Source organism: Pezoporus occidentalis, unplaced genomic scaffold (assembly GCF_034315485.1).
Source record: "Pezoporus occidentalis ecotype Australia unplaced genomic scaffold, CSIRO_AGI_Poc_V1 ctg92, whole genome shotgun sequence".
NCBI classification, from domain to species: domain Eukaryota; kingdom Metazoa; phylum Chordata; class Aves; order Psittaciformes; family Psittacidae; genus Pezoporus; species Pezoporus occidentalis.
Window position 1 is genome coordinate 283,661 of NW_026916284.1, and position 13,855 is coordinate 297,515.

The 13,855-nt window shown below is 48.7% G+C and overlaps 1 protein-coding gene and 1 long non-coding RNA gene across 3 annotated transcripts in view; one reads left to right on the top strand and one right to left on the bottom strand.

Annotated features, from left to right (window-relative positions):
* LEMD2 (LEM domain nuclear envelope protein 2) overlaps positions 1–13,229 on the top strand; it is a 186,098-nt gene extending 172,869 nt beyond the window's left edge. Inside the window, exons 2-10 of one of the 2 annotated variants that reach the window (XM_062605511.1) lie at positions 459–2,003; positions 3,316–3,356; positions 4,029–4,104; positions 5,331–5,407; positions 6,046–6,125; positions 8,437–8,582; positions 9,628–9,729; positions 9,821–9,923; positions 11,080–13,229. In XM_062605511.1, coding sequence (XP_062461495.1) covers positions 461–2,003; positions 3,316–3,356; positions 4,029–4,104; positions 5,331–5,407; positions 6,046–6,125; positions 8,437–8,582; positions 9,628–9,729; positions 9,821–9,923; positions 11,080–11,230 — 2,319 coding nt within the window. In that variant the 5' untranslated portion in view covers positions 459–460 and the 3' untranslated portion in view covers positions 11,231–13,229. The remainder of the gene's footprint in view (positions 1–458; positions 2,004–3,315; positions 3,357–4,028; positions 4,105–5,330; positions 5,408–6,045; positions 6,126–8,436; positions 8,583–9,627; positions 9,730–9,820; positions 9,924–11,079) is intronic. The other variant, XM_062605512.1, reaches the window with a different exon arrangement.
* Positions 4,716–8,497, bottom strand: LOC134157051 (uncharacterized). The gene is made up of 2 exons (XR_009962173.1): positions 6,817–8,497; positions 4,716–6,778 (listed from the first exon to the last, which is right to left on the bottom strand). It is a non-coding gene; the product is annotated as an uncharacterized LOC134157051 (long non-coding RNA).
* Positions 13,230–13,855: the final 626 nt, after the last annotated feature.

The following is a 13,855-nucleotide window of genomic DNA, read 5'->3' on the forward strand; positions in this document are numbered from 1 at the left end:
TGCCCCTAATGGTGTCAATACACCGGCGTAGCTCGAAGTGAGGCGAGAGGCGCACAACCTCCCTGCTTGCTCGTGAGCAGGGTCGCAGGGTGGTGGGGCAGCGACACAGTGCCACAGACTACTTTTGCCCTCCGCTTTCGCCATCTTCCTCCTGCCTGTGAGGTGAACAGCTCCCGCCGGACGCCAGCCCGGCTCGGCGAGGACGCCGCGACCTCCCCAACATGGCGGAACCAGCGACCCTGCCCTCACAAGATGGCGGCGCTTTCCCTCCACCTTCTCAATATGGCGCTCAGTCCCGTCCCCCCCCTCCCACCTCCTTCCTCCTCAACATGGCGGCCGCGGGAGCCCCGCGTCTGCCCTTCCCCAAATGGCCGCCGGCGCGGGTGCGCCGGGCCCCTCCCAAGATGGCGGCCGCGCTTCCCCGCTCGCAGAGCGCTTCCGGTGCGGCCTGGTGTCAGCCATGGCGGAGCTGACAGACGCGGAGCTCCGGAAGGAGCTGGTGGCGCTCGGTTACCGGCCGGGGCCCATCACCGCCACCACCCGCAAGGTCTACTTGAAGAAGCTGGGCTGCCTGCGGGCTGAGGTGGCGGCGGCCCGGCGCAGGGGCCGCGGAGCTCCGCACAGCCCGGCCCGCACCCCCGCCAGGCCGCAGCAGGCCTCGCCCTCGCGGCAGCGCTCCGGCTTCAACCTCAGCTCCACCGGGGCCGCCCGCGACAGTGAGGAGGAGGAGGAGGAAGAGGAGGAGGAGGAGGAAGGGGGGCGGCTGCCAGCGTCCCGCTGGGGGACGTCTGGGGAGGGCGGCGGGGTGGCCTGGGGGGACTCCCGGGGGTCTCCGCCGGGCCGCGGCGGAGGATTCGGCTCCAGGGCTGAGGGCGGCCCGTCCCGGGATGGCTTTGGGGGGCTGAGCCCCTCGGCGCAGTGGGGGGCGTCTGTGGAGAGAAGCGGGGCTGCCGGGGCCGGGCTGGGGCTGTCCCTGGGCGGGCTCGGGGGGCTGAGCTCCTCCTCACAGTGGGACGCGTCCATAGAGAGAAGCGGGGGCCTGAGCCCCACGTCCCAGTGGGACGCGGCTGCAGAGAGAAGCAGGGGGCTCGGCACCGGGCTGGGCACGTCCCTGGATGGGTTTCGGAGCTCAGGCTCCACGTCCCATTGGAGTACGCTTACGGAGAGGAGTGAGGAGCTCAGTGCTGGGTCAGAGCCGTCCCTGGATGGGTTTCGGGGCTCAGGCTCCTCAGCACAGTGGGGCACGTCCACAGAGAGAAGTGGGGGGCTCAGCAGTGGGTTGAGGCCATCCCTGGATAGGTTTCGGGAGCTGGATTCCACATCCCAGTGGAGCCCATCCGCAGAGAGAAGTGGGGGGCTCGGCATCAGGGCTGGGTCAGGGTCATCCCTGGATGGGGTTGGGGGGCTGAGCTCCACGTCCTCCTGGGGCTCCTTCACAGGCAGGAGCGGGGGGCTCGGCTCCAAGCCCCTTTCCAGCGATGAGGGCCTGAAATCCAGGAGCCATTGGAGCACGCTGGGAGGAGGAATTGGGGGCCAGAGCTCCCGAGCTCAGTGGGAGACGGCAGGGGAAAGGAAGGGGCTCTCTAATAGCTGGTGGAGAAGGGAAAGCGAGGTGACCCCCAGCACCCATTGGGGCACCTCGTCGGGAAGCTTGAGTCACCGGGTTGGGAGAGGGAAAGAGGACTTGGCTTCTGGAGTGGAGAAGGAGGCAGGCAGCTGGGGAGGGGGGTTGATGCGGCGGCTCCCATGGAGGGCTACCACCGATGCGGGGCTGGCCTCGGGGAGCTGGTGGGACAGGTCGGGAGCAGGACAAGGAGTAACCCCCCGGACTCGCTTGTTGCGGTCAGCCCCGAGGCAGCAGACAGAGGGAAAGGGCAAAGGCCTCGAGTACTACCTCTCCCAGTTCCTTTGCTTCGCCAGCGTCGTGCTGCTGCTCATTTTTGTGGGCATCCTCGTGGTGAAGATGATGGGGTCAGGCTGGCTTGACAAGAGAGAGGAGAACTGTACGTGCACTGGTTGCATCCTGGGTTTGAACTTCATTCTTCACCTTTCTTTTTTCCTTGCTTTTTATGACTTCCATCACCATCGCATTTATCATTCTCATTGCCATAACCTGACAGCTCTGCTCTTGTCCCCATTTCCATCTCCCTTTGCCCGTGGGAAACGTTGTTAGTTATGGAAAGTAAGTCAAGTGTGTGCTTTTTTCCAAATGAATTTGGCCTTTGGTCCTTCAAAACCATGGGTTTTATGGAGAGTGACATTTCTGCTTGGCCAAGGATGTGTTTTATGGTTGTCTATTGTGTAACATAATGTCTGTGTAATTGCCCGTTGTGTGTTTTTAATGTTGGCTTCATCACAGCACAGCCTTTCGTGGCCTTTATCCTGGCACTACAGTGGTGGAATTGATTCTTCAGCACTTCGGGGGTGGCAGAGCTTTGAAATGAAAAGGGGCTTCCCTGTCTCCCAGTTTTTAAAGCAGAATTCCCCAGCTGGAACAGTATTGGAATGGAAGTGGTGCCATTCCATGGCTTTGAACTGAAAGAAGGAGTTTGGGTGCAGTTAGGAAGGTGCAAGTCCTTAAACTCAGCCTGCTGTAGGTGTTTGTGTGCTTTGCATGGGTATGGGTTGGGAAAGCTCTCCTGCTTTCTCCAAGTGAGAATAAAAACTCTCCAATGTCACTGTATTTCTAATGCAGCCTTTCCACCTTTGCTGGGTATTTTGACACCAATGATATTTTGAAGCAAGGAATCTTGCTGCACAGCAGCAAATTCTGAAGTTCTCGAGTGGTTCAGATTGCCAGAAAGTGCTGCATGGTGGACCAGTGGCCGAGTTGTTGGGGCAGGAGGGAGCTGTTTAAACCAGAGGCCATAGCTGCAGAGCTAACAGCTCCAGCTAAAATAAGCCCTCTGCTTTTGCCTTGAGGAGGCTTGATTTAAATCCCTGTTATCACCGTGATATTTCAGGTGACCGTGGCATGCAGCGAGTGGCATTACTAGATGGTAGAAGATCAGCGTGAAGGTGTGGGATAGTAAAGGAACATGAAATGTCTTGAACAGGAGCTGTTAAAACATTCAGAGCCCAGTTTTTAATTTCCAGCTGCACGGAATTCATCACTTGCACCCGTTTTATTTGTTTTGCTGCCTACCAAAGCTGTGCTTTGAATGTGCTATTTGCATAGCAAGGTACTGTAGGGTGAGAGTCAGAACAGCAGAATCAGGCTTTAAAGTAGAGCCTTCTTATAAAAAGATAATTACTTTCTTGATCAAAGCTCTTGTTTTGCAGCCAACTAACTCACCCTCCCCTTCTCTCTCGTAGTTAATCTCTTGCCTGTGGATTGTGACAAAAGAACAGATGATGTAAGCATCTATTTATTTATCTTCAAGTACTGTGGCTTGGGGATTCTCACACAAGAGTAATTACTGTAGGTAACTTCCACTCATACCAGTAGCACAGCAGAATGATTAGTTCTGTTGGTTTACAGAAAAACTGTGGCTCGATGAGTTGCAATTAATGGGGCAGATTAAATTAGGGCTGTGTCTGAGACCCTGAAAGATAAAAATTTAAATTCCCAATTACATGAATCAATTTCTTTAATATTGTAACAGAAGCGGTATTGGTTTGCAATAAAGCTGTGGTCAGCCTTAGCAATACAAGATTTAATCCAACTAATTCCCTGAACTCCATCATGAAGGGTTTGTAGAGCCCCGTTTTTTTTTATCCTAATGTATTATTCGGAGAGAGAAAATTTTGCATTGGATTCAGAGTTATGTTTATGGGATGTTTTGGAGGCAGAGAATCCATGAGTGATCGGGCAGCTGTCTGGTGGTACAGCCTGGGCTGGGGATGCGCTCGCTTGATTTGACTCATGAACTGTGAATCTTTGCTGCAGGTGTGTTTAGTTTGAGCTAGTGGTGCATGACTGAGCCAAACACACTGCTGGTGTGTTGTTCTGGTATTTTTAGTTTTGTCTGACCATTGTCCTGTTGCTGCCAGCCTGTTCATGTTTGTTACCTGTTTCTGACTTTCAGTTCTGTCAAGCTAAACAGAAGGATGTAGTAATGAACGTGCTGCACGAGTTGTACAACTACTTATCCGTTCAAGCTGGTAAGTTCCAATTGGCATTCTAGCACGCTTGCGAGCATACAGCAAACTGCCTCTCCCAGCTGCCTGGACATTTTAAACCTCAGTTTGAAGAGTGGGGTTTCTGGAACTGTCAGTTCCACCTGAAGAGCTCTGAGAAAGTCAGGTAACAGAAAAATAGAGAAAGATGTGTGTATTCTGAATCGTGCTTAGCTAATGCCCTCGTGTTAGTGTGCTCTTGTGGAGTGGTCCTTATTTGCACTTGATATGTTTGGAATGTGGGGTAGAAATACTCCGGTTTATGGTTTTCTTCTACCAGCATCATGAAATTGTCTTCAAGGCACTCAGAGCCAGTAAGTGTAAGCTGATGTGTTCTTACAAATAAAGCTAAAGCAACTTAAGGGATTCAGCTCTGCTGAAACACAGCAGCTGATGATGTGAGTGACTCTTTTATTCTCAGTGCAGACTAAAACAGGCTGTCTTGGCTGAGGAGCTGACAGAGCACACCAGTTCCTCCAGTCTCTACTATGTTTGAGCAAATCTGGCCTATAACTAGTATTTTGTGATGGAGAAGGCTGCTAGATATGCAGTGTGTGAGTAGTAACTTGTTTAGCAAGATATGTAGTGTTAATTAGTAGAAGTCCTTAAGTTCCATTTACTAGATTTCAGACCTCAACAAGGCTGAAGTCTTTAGATACTTAAGCTTCATAGAATTTCTAAATCTCTTCAGATCAGACCAGACTGCAGAATTTCCATCAGTTTTACACAGTCTCTCAGCATATTTGCTTGGTCAGCTTTGTGAAGCAAGATTTAGATGTTCCTCACCAGCATTCTTCTGCCTGGGTGGAAAGTAGAGCTGTGATTTAGGCTCCTTAAAAGCATTTTGAATGCTGATCGTTGACTCCAACACTGCAGTCTTTGATACCTCATGGAAGGAGCCCTTCTGTAGGGTGTTAGGTCAGAGAGGTGGTTATGTACTCCAACAGTATTTTTCCCCTCATTCTGTGTGGAGGAGCTCACACATTGAAGCACGAGGTTTGATTGCCCTTATTCAACCTATATGCAGTGGCTGAGCATTTTATCAAGAGTCATAATCTTACCTGCCAACAGTATAAATCTTATCTTGTAATCATTTTGCTTGGAGGTGTAGCCAACTTTGAAGGATAGCGTTCCCGGACACTTCAGTGTGTTTCTGAAGTGTTGAAAGACTTTTTTTTCATAACATTATTTCTCTTTGACTTTTTTACCAGGTAATTTTGAATGTGGAAACCCTGAGAATCTAAAAAGCAAATGCATTTGGGTTAGTGAAGCAAAGGATCATGTGGTGGTGAGTAGGCTGTGAACAGCTATTGTTATAACATAGTGCTTTGTCTCTTATAAGGCAATAAATAATAGATACTGAAGTGATTCACCATCTGTTTTACTTCCTTATCCTGTTCTGATTCTTTCCTCTATCTCTAGCTTCCCCTTTGGCCAGGCCTGTTCTCAGCAGTTCTTTTGAATAATCTCCTACATCTCTGGTTCAGCCCCTGTAAATCTAACTTAATGGTTTGTTGTTTCACCATAGTCATCAGTCTTCTGAAACCAGAATTTTCCTTGGATTGAGGGCTGGGCAGAAGAAGGATTTTTCTATACCCCAGAGTGTCAGAAGACAGACTGCTTTGATCTAGTATTCCATTTCTTTCATGGTAAACTGTCAGCAAGATTATGTTGTATTTAGTGGTTAGTCTTAACGGTCTGGGCTAGTGTTATTTCACAGAGTGCTTCATGCATCACCTACTGTAGTCAGAAGACTTTAGTCCGGGCAGACCTTCAGATTTGGTTTTCCTTCCTTCAGTTTGCAGAATTATGATAAGAATTAACCCAGGGACAGACCCTATAGAATGAAACTACTGTAATGAAGTAATGTCACTTGGTATTTTAAATGAATGGAGAACTAATCTTTTTATGGGTTCTTCTGTCCAGAACATAACTGGTAGTTCCCCACAGAAGTTTGAAGCTGCCCTGCACTGGATACTAAACAGTAACAAGGATTTAGGAATATGGTAAGTAGAAGCCCACTAAATTACGTTTCTGGGTATCGGCTGAGAGATAATTTGACATCCTCTTTGGTTGTGCCCTAAAAGCTGCCATACCTCGTTAGATTTCAGAAGACAGTCTGGGTCTGGCTTTGTCACGGATTGCTGGGCAAGCTTCCAAGTGAAAAGTACAGCCCCGCAGCAAAAACTGGCAACTGAGCTCACTCCTGGGGAGCCTGTTGCCCAGGCTTGCACTGCAGGACATTGCATTCATGGACATGCTGTCTTCCAGATGAACTGTACCTCTGAGGTCGGGGCTATCAAAGGTTGTGTTGTGCTTCCTGCAGGGTTTAGATGTGGCAGTCCTGGTGTCCTGCCCATGGTCCTGGGACATCAACGTGCTGCTTCAATTTGCCCGTGGAGCCACTTTCCTCAAGAAAACTTTTCTTTAGCACAGTTACTGGAGACAGAGCTTCAGTATTGTCTGAAACTGCATCCTTTGACCACAGGGTTTATTAGACAGCAAAGCACTCTCATCAGTAGGTAACATCACCCATGCTTTGAAATGCTTTGGAGCAAGTCCTGATGAGAAGGAGAGGAAAATGGATTGTTGCATGGTATCTTCAGTGTCAGTTGTCTTTCTGGCAGAACACACAGTACATGTTGAAATGACTGCTGTCCTGGGTTCAGCAGTAGCAGTCATGCTCTGACTGATTACGTAGGCTGTTGGTCAGTCATCAGTGGGGTTTTTTTTCTCTTTAGTTTCTCAGCTAGCAGTCTTCTTCAGTACATGAGAAATCAAGAAAAATACAATTTTTTTCAGGTAAAGAAATACAACATTTGGGCCATTCCCTAATGGAGGGCTGTTATCCAGAGTCTGCAGACATCATTATCTTCCTCTGGGAAGTGTGGGCTGCCTCCAGACTGTGTTAACTCTGAAGCCTAACATTTGTCTGCATTTTTAACATTGCTAAACGTATCTCTGATTAAATGAATTGTAACAGTAGTAATGCTGGAGTTGGTGGGTATACCTGTATGAATTCCCACTGCTTGATGTTAGCTGAAAAGCTGCAGTGATCTAAGGATCAGACAGTGTCTACTGCTTTGATTATTGGTGTGTGGCAGATTCCCAGGACAGGACGTAGTTTCCTTAGTGACAGGCTTGGATTTGCAGGTGGGCTGGGATCCAGAGTTTTCGAGTTCCTATTTTTACAGAGGAACAGTGCTCATGTTAGGAGCTGTGTGGTACAAAATCCTCCCATTTTCTGGTTTTCATAATTAGCTCTCCACATGGATTCACTTCCAGGCCGTCTGCGCAGCATCAGAGGGAGTTCAGCACGCTTCAAAACCTGCTTGTAGCAAATGCTATGTGAGATTATTTGTCTAGGTGCTAGTCTGAGAGGCAGAACTGAAAATGAGCTCTCACTGGGTTCTTCTGCTGCATATTTAAAGTATTTTCATGGAATTTGGGTTGTAAATAAAACAAGGGGGTGGGAAACAACAGCGTGTCTCCAGCTACTGTAGAATCCAGTAACCAGAGACAGCACTTTGTGAGCTGTGCAGTAGTAAATTGAGAAAACGCCTTCAACTAATAGGTTATTCATGGCAAACACAGAATGAATTAGTAGCTTAAAAAATAAAATCCCCTTTAGTCCAGTTCCTCTGATGGCTCTCACTTGGGTTTCTTGCTGCCTGTTGGCTAAGAGTGTCTAAGAGGGAAACGGCATCAGTGTAGATCTGTGTATAAAGAAGCGAGTTAAAGCATCTCGGGCAGCACAGCAGGTGTGTGGAAGGGATTTTGCAGGAGGATGTTATGGCTTTTGCCAGGAATTCTATCCAAAGGTGTGTCTGTTCTCAGTGCAGATGCACTTGATGCGTTGTCACCTTTTTAGCTAAACTGTTTATGCTCATCTGTGCCGAGGAAAACAGTGTACCTCCCTGGACACTGACAGCCTCCCTCAACCGCTCTCTCTGCAATTGCTGCTGAGTGACTCAGTAAACATTTCCATTTCTTCGTGCTGGGAGGTGGGAATCCAATTTAAAGTTTAATCTTGTGCACGCTGAGAGGTGCTGTCAGAGAGGCTGCAGAGGGAGACTTCAGTTTACCAGTGGGAGTTCCAGCCCTGCTGCCTTTTCTAAAGCCATATCCATGCCTTGCTATGCAGCCAGTCCCAAAATGTTCTGGAAAGAGGAGCTGCAAGGATGTTGGTGTATTTTCTGTGTGGTGTACAGAACGAATTACTGCATCTGCAGTCTGTTTGTTCTTCCTGTCTCGATTAAAGACTGCAGTTAGAGTGTCTGTTCTGTTCAGTGAAGATTTTCTGCCTCTTCTCATCAGGTTGAAAGGCAAAGACCTTTCAGAACAAGTGACCAAAGTGGAGGAAGTGTTCTGTCTTGAATCAGCCCATCCTCAGATGGGCCTTGGCTGCCGTTTCCGTCGGGCAGTGGTCACTGCTATCATGAACCTCTTCCTGTTCTTCTGGTGTAAGTCATTGATGTTGGTAATCAGCTTCTCCCCTTGCTAGCTGTAGAGATGAACCTGCGTGCACACATTCTCCCAGCTATATGAAGGTACAGACAGAGGTGAAGTGAATCTGCTGATGAGTTAATTTCTAATTAACCTTTGTTCTGGCAGCAGAGAGAGACCTGTAGACCTGCTCTTGTGCTGTGAGTGCTTAATGCTTACTTTAAATCAGAAAGCTGATTAGCTCTCTGGGTATTCCTCGAGTACCCATTACTGTGGCCTGCAAGATAACGCTGCTAACCTATCTAAAAAATGAGTTTTTTCTTTCTTTACTCACACTAAGCTGCAAAGTCTTGTGGCCTCTTTAATAGTGACTTGTAGCATTTCAGTGTAAGAGGTTTTATTGGAATAGTCCATCATGCCCCAGCTGTGACAGAGGTCTTACTGAGCGCAGTGATAACGAGAGATGAGTGTTGACTAGGAGAGTTTAGAATCTAGCCAGACAAGGTGGGGTGAAAGGGGATAGTTATGTTTATTGCAGAGACTGAGGTACTAAAGTTAGCTCATGTTGTAACGGGGGCATTTGTCAGTGCTAAACCTTCAATATAGATCTCCTGAATTTCAGGCTGGCACTGGAGCCTCAGGCTTTATTTCCTTATCAAGCAGCTATCTTCGGAGCACTGAAGCTTGACAGTCTTCCTAAGTGGTTATTGTGGGGGAGGCCTCTTGCAAAGAGATAGCTCTGGGACTTAAGAGAATTGAAGCCCTGTGGTTGTGCTGAGATTTCTGATGGGGGCAAAAAGACCTCCATGATGAGGCCTTCTGACCACCTCTTCCACATCCACATGTGCTCTTCTGCTGCAGGTGGTGTCAGCACCCAGGGTTTTGCAGGGTGCCGCTGTGCTGGTGAACAAAATGAACTGCTTGGATTCAGCTCCAAGCAGGCTGGGGTAGCAGGGAGCGAAAACTGCCTCTGGGGAGAGGCAGTGTCAGAAATAAACCTGCTAGCATCCAGCAAGTACATGTCTGTCAGTAACTGAATTCCATTTCTTTTTATTCTCCTAGGTCTGATAACTCTTTGGGGGATCCTGCTCTTCCTTCGGTATCGCTGGCGGAAGATGGAGGAAGAGGAACAAGCCATGTATGAAATGGTGAAGAAGATCATAGGTAGAATCGAGTAGCTCTGTAAATGCAAATAGCCCCTTTTTCCTGTGTGCAATGTTGAGGTCTCTCACTGTCCTGTCCTCTTGCCCTCCAGCTGTTGTCCAGGATCACTATAAGGAATGGGAAAGGAATTTGGAGCGTTACCCCTATGTTGGAATTTTCCATGTTCGGGACAGCCTCATCCCTCCTCAGAGCAGGTGAGCTGAATTCTGTTCATTAAGGAGGGCTGTCAGCATGATGTTATTCAGCTCAGCTGAAAAATGCAGTTACAGGGCAGCAGACCATGCGCAGGCAATTGATGGGAAGCTGGGCTGCAAGTAGTCTGTCTGGCTTTTCAGTTTATAAGGGATTTTGACATAACTCAGGCTATGTCTTAACCTGCTGCAGATTAATGTGACAGTCCTGGGGCTGATATTTTGTGCAGTCACACAGGTGTACTGTCAATGTGCTATCAAACAGTAATTGGATTTTGTTCTGCTTGGGCATGGAGCATCTGATTTTCTCCCCTTCATCTCATGTATGTAAGATGCTATCCTCTTTCTCAGCCGTACCTTATTCTCCCAACAGGTGCTGTGCTTTTCAGAACAAACCTTCCCATGAATTGAATAGGGGACTGGGAGGATCTCCTGAAGTGGTTGCGTATGTTGCTGCCTAGAAAGTTACCAGTTCAAGTTGGGCAGCTTGAAAGGGAGATACAGTGAGATGGCTGGTTTTGGTGCTTTGTGGTCGAGATAGTTGCTCCAGGGGCCAGAAGGTGCAGCCTGGTTCTCAGTGGTTTATGTGGCGCTTGCTCCATCTCTTCATGAGTGTTGTGTTTTAGTTAAATGCAGCTACTTTGTTCTGATGACACAGCACGCTGTGTGTGCTGCAGAGTCTTAAACATCCTCAGTCTCCATCAGCCACAAAACTCCTTTTCCTCCTAGTGGTAATTCCAGCTGGTTTGAGCTGGTCTGTATGTGTGTGACACCCAGAATTACTAGACATTGATTCAAAACTGGGGTGAAGTTCAGTTTGTCCTCCCTGGACTGAGCTATCTCTGCACATAGAATGGGTGAGGGCAGTTTGCTAATAGAGTCCCTTCACAACGCAAATTGAGCTTGAAATTCAGGGCAGTCATCAAGTGCTGGTACTGAGATAGGGGCTCATCTTCTCCCCCAGGCAGGACCTGTGTTTTCATGTCCTGGCCTGAAATTGCCGCTACGCCAGAGTTCTGGTTTAATCCCCTTTACTGTCTGCACAGGGAAGGGGAGGCAGCTAACGGTAGCTTGATGAGCAAGCACAGTTGCTGTAAGCAGGAAAGCACAATGGGGAGATGATTCTCATCTGTTTTCCTTTTCTTGCTGTTTCTTGCAGAAAAAAAATGAAGCGGGTGTGGGAGAGAGCTGTGGACTTCCTGGCTTCCAATGAGTCACGGATTCAGACAGAGTCACACAGGGTAGCGGGAGAGGATATGCTGGTGTGGAGATGGACTCAGCCTTCTTACGTCTCGGATTCAGAGCACTGAAGAGGAGCAGGAGTTGAGCAACTGTTGATACGGACCTCGGCAAGGGGACAGTCCCCTCTCTGGTGGTGGGAAAGAGCAGGTCATGGTCCTGATCTCCTGGGGTGGGGGATTGCACGTAGCTGTTTGCTCTTCTTTCTGAAAATCTTCACACACACAAATTCAGGGCAATAATGTTGGCTTGGAGAGAAGATGGGCTTGAGATGAGAAGCTAGAATTGCACCAAAGTTAGCCTTCCAGCAGATGTCTGGCTTCCAGGAGCAAGCAAACCTAGACCAACTTGAAAACAATATTAAAAAGGCCTATCTGATGTCGAGGGACTTGGGATCTCTCTGACAAAGCCTTGCAAATTTGACCTCAGTTCTGCAAAGGCCAACTGGTGGCAATGTCCATCAGGGAATGTGTTAAAGAAGGTTAACATTTCCCATGGAAACACTAGGGTGGGAGTTCAGCTGCATTTTGTTAGGATTTGTTTTTATCAGTACAAAAGAGTGAGGAAAGCACTTAGTGAGGAAAATGTGTTGGCTTCACCCTTTAAAAAATGGGGAAAAGGGGGCAAAATTAGGTGAAGGTAGTCCTAGAGGGAGGGCAGTCTGACGTGCCTTGGGGGTTTGGGCTGGGTTGGGTGGGCTGGAAGAGTGCTTGTGACCCTGTTACACTTCTTAAGTCTGCAGTCTGTGTGCTTTATGATTTCTGGGAGGGGTGGGGGGAATTTGGGTGGAAAATAAAGGATATAGGAAGCTTCCAAAAGCGCTTTCTTGTGGCTACAGCCAAAGGGGCTGCTTAGTGAGCTATTAAAGAGCAGCTTTAGAAAGGCTATTAGGGCTGAATGTACATGTTTATCCTGGGCAGCTGCAATGTGTGTGCTGTGTGTCAGAGCAGAGACGTACCAGGCGTGCAGCATGGGGGTGGGATTGCTGAGTCAGTGTTCCTGCAGCCTCACAGTGGGTACAAGGAGCACTGATCAATCCTCTGTTCATGCTGCAGGCGTCGTATTTTGTAATCTATAATAATTTCTTTACTTAAGTTTTTTATGTCCAGCAAAAGTGTTTGTTTCAAAGAAAATAGCACCAGTGTGTGGCAGTTTAGGCTATAGGCAGAGATACTGCTGATCTGCTCTTCCCAATAACTGCAAAAGAGCTCGCCAAGACAGCAGGGACCAGTTTAATTTCTGGCATAAGGTGGCAAAACCTGCAGGGAAGCCAGCTCTCATTTGAGCCTGTGTCACCGTGGATGTGGTTCTCCTCAGCACACGGGCACTCTCTGAATGCCCATGTTCATCTCTGGCCCTGGAAGTGTGCTCGGCTTCCTCCCCAGGCTCTGGGTTGGCTTAGAACGGCTGCCAAAGCCCTGCTCTAGCGTTGCGGGCTGCTGGTGCCACACACAAGGTGGGTTCCTGGTGCCAGTCCCTGCTCACCTCTGGGTATGAGGTCTGCTTCGGTGCGTTTCCCACCTGCACACCCCACAGGCTGCTGCTGCAGGGCTGCAGAGACCCCTCGGGTACCACCAAAGCGAGTGGAGGGAGCGGATCTCTCCAGGAACAAAGCACGGGGAGGTCTTTCCCATGAAATAGGAAATGATCTGCGTGGAGTTGACTCTGCCCCCGTATTTTTGTTATGGTCACAAAGGGAAGGTGTTTGAATGGAAGAGGAGATTCCCACTTGTCTTTGAGACAGCGACCAGCGTCTTCCACTGTTAATAAAATAGGGACTAAAGCGAAGGCAGTCTTGGTTCTGCTGAAGTGCTGTAACGAGTTCCTCGCTGCTGCCATGGAATCCTTGCAAACACCGGTGCCTACGTTCTTAAGCCTTTTTAAAATGAATTTGTGGGGTTTGGCTTAGCTTTTTTTTACCCGTCCAAATCCAGAAGTGAAGAGTCAGGCATTGCAGTCATCTTTTTGTATTCAACTTGGGTTTGTAGAATAAATGTCACTGGCTTGGTGCTGTTCGTATGTTCAGTTTAGCTCTGTAAATCAATACATACAATAAATTTATAACGAATGCTTTGTTACTTTTATTTTGATGGAGGAGTCACACATTGTTCCAAGTGTTCTGCTCGGGCAGAGCAAATAAATCCTGCTCCAGGGAGCTCAGGGTTTCTAAGAATAAGACTGAAGATGGCACGGGGCTGGCGTGACAGCCTAAGGAGACGGTGGCTCCTGTGACGCCGGCGATCACGGTGGTGGCAGCAGCCTCAGGTGTTTGCCTGCACGTTCAATCTGTGTTCTGGGAGCACTTGGCATTAAGCAGAGGTGTGGATGGAAGCTGTTTCGCTGTGTTTTGTGGAGGTTCACAGCTGGGAGGGTTGTGAGATTAAATAGTGCTTGAGCAGGTTGAGCAGTACTCCTGTAGCCCAAAGCAAGCAGTTATTTCTGGAGGGGATGGGATGGTGCAATAGGCTGTGGCAGCTGAGTGGGGGTGTCCCAAGCTCCATGTGTTTTGTGCTCATTCTGTGCAAGGCAGATCCCTCACACGTTGGGTGGCTGAAGTGAACAGCTGCTCCCAACAATCCTGACTCTGGGCTGAGTGGCTGATCCTATCATTGCGGCATCCTCAGGCCATGGCTTTTGGGATGTGATGTGAAGTGCCAGGTGATGCTGCAGGGAGACTGGGAAGTACTGAGGGAAGG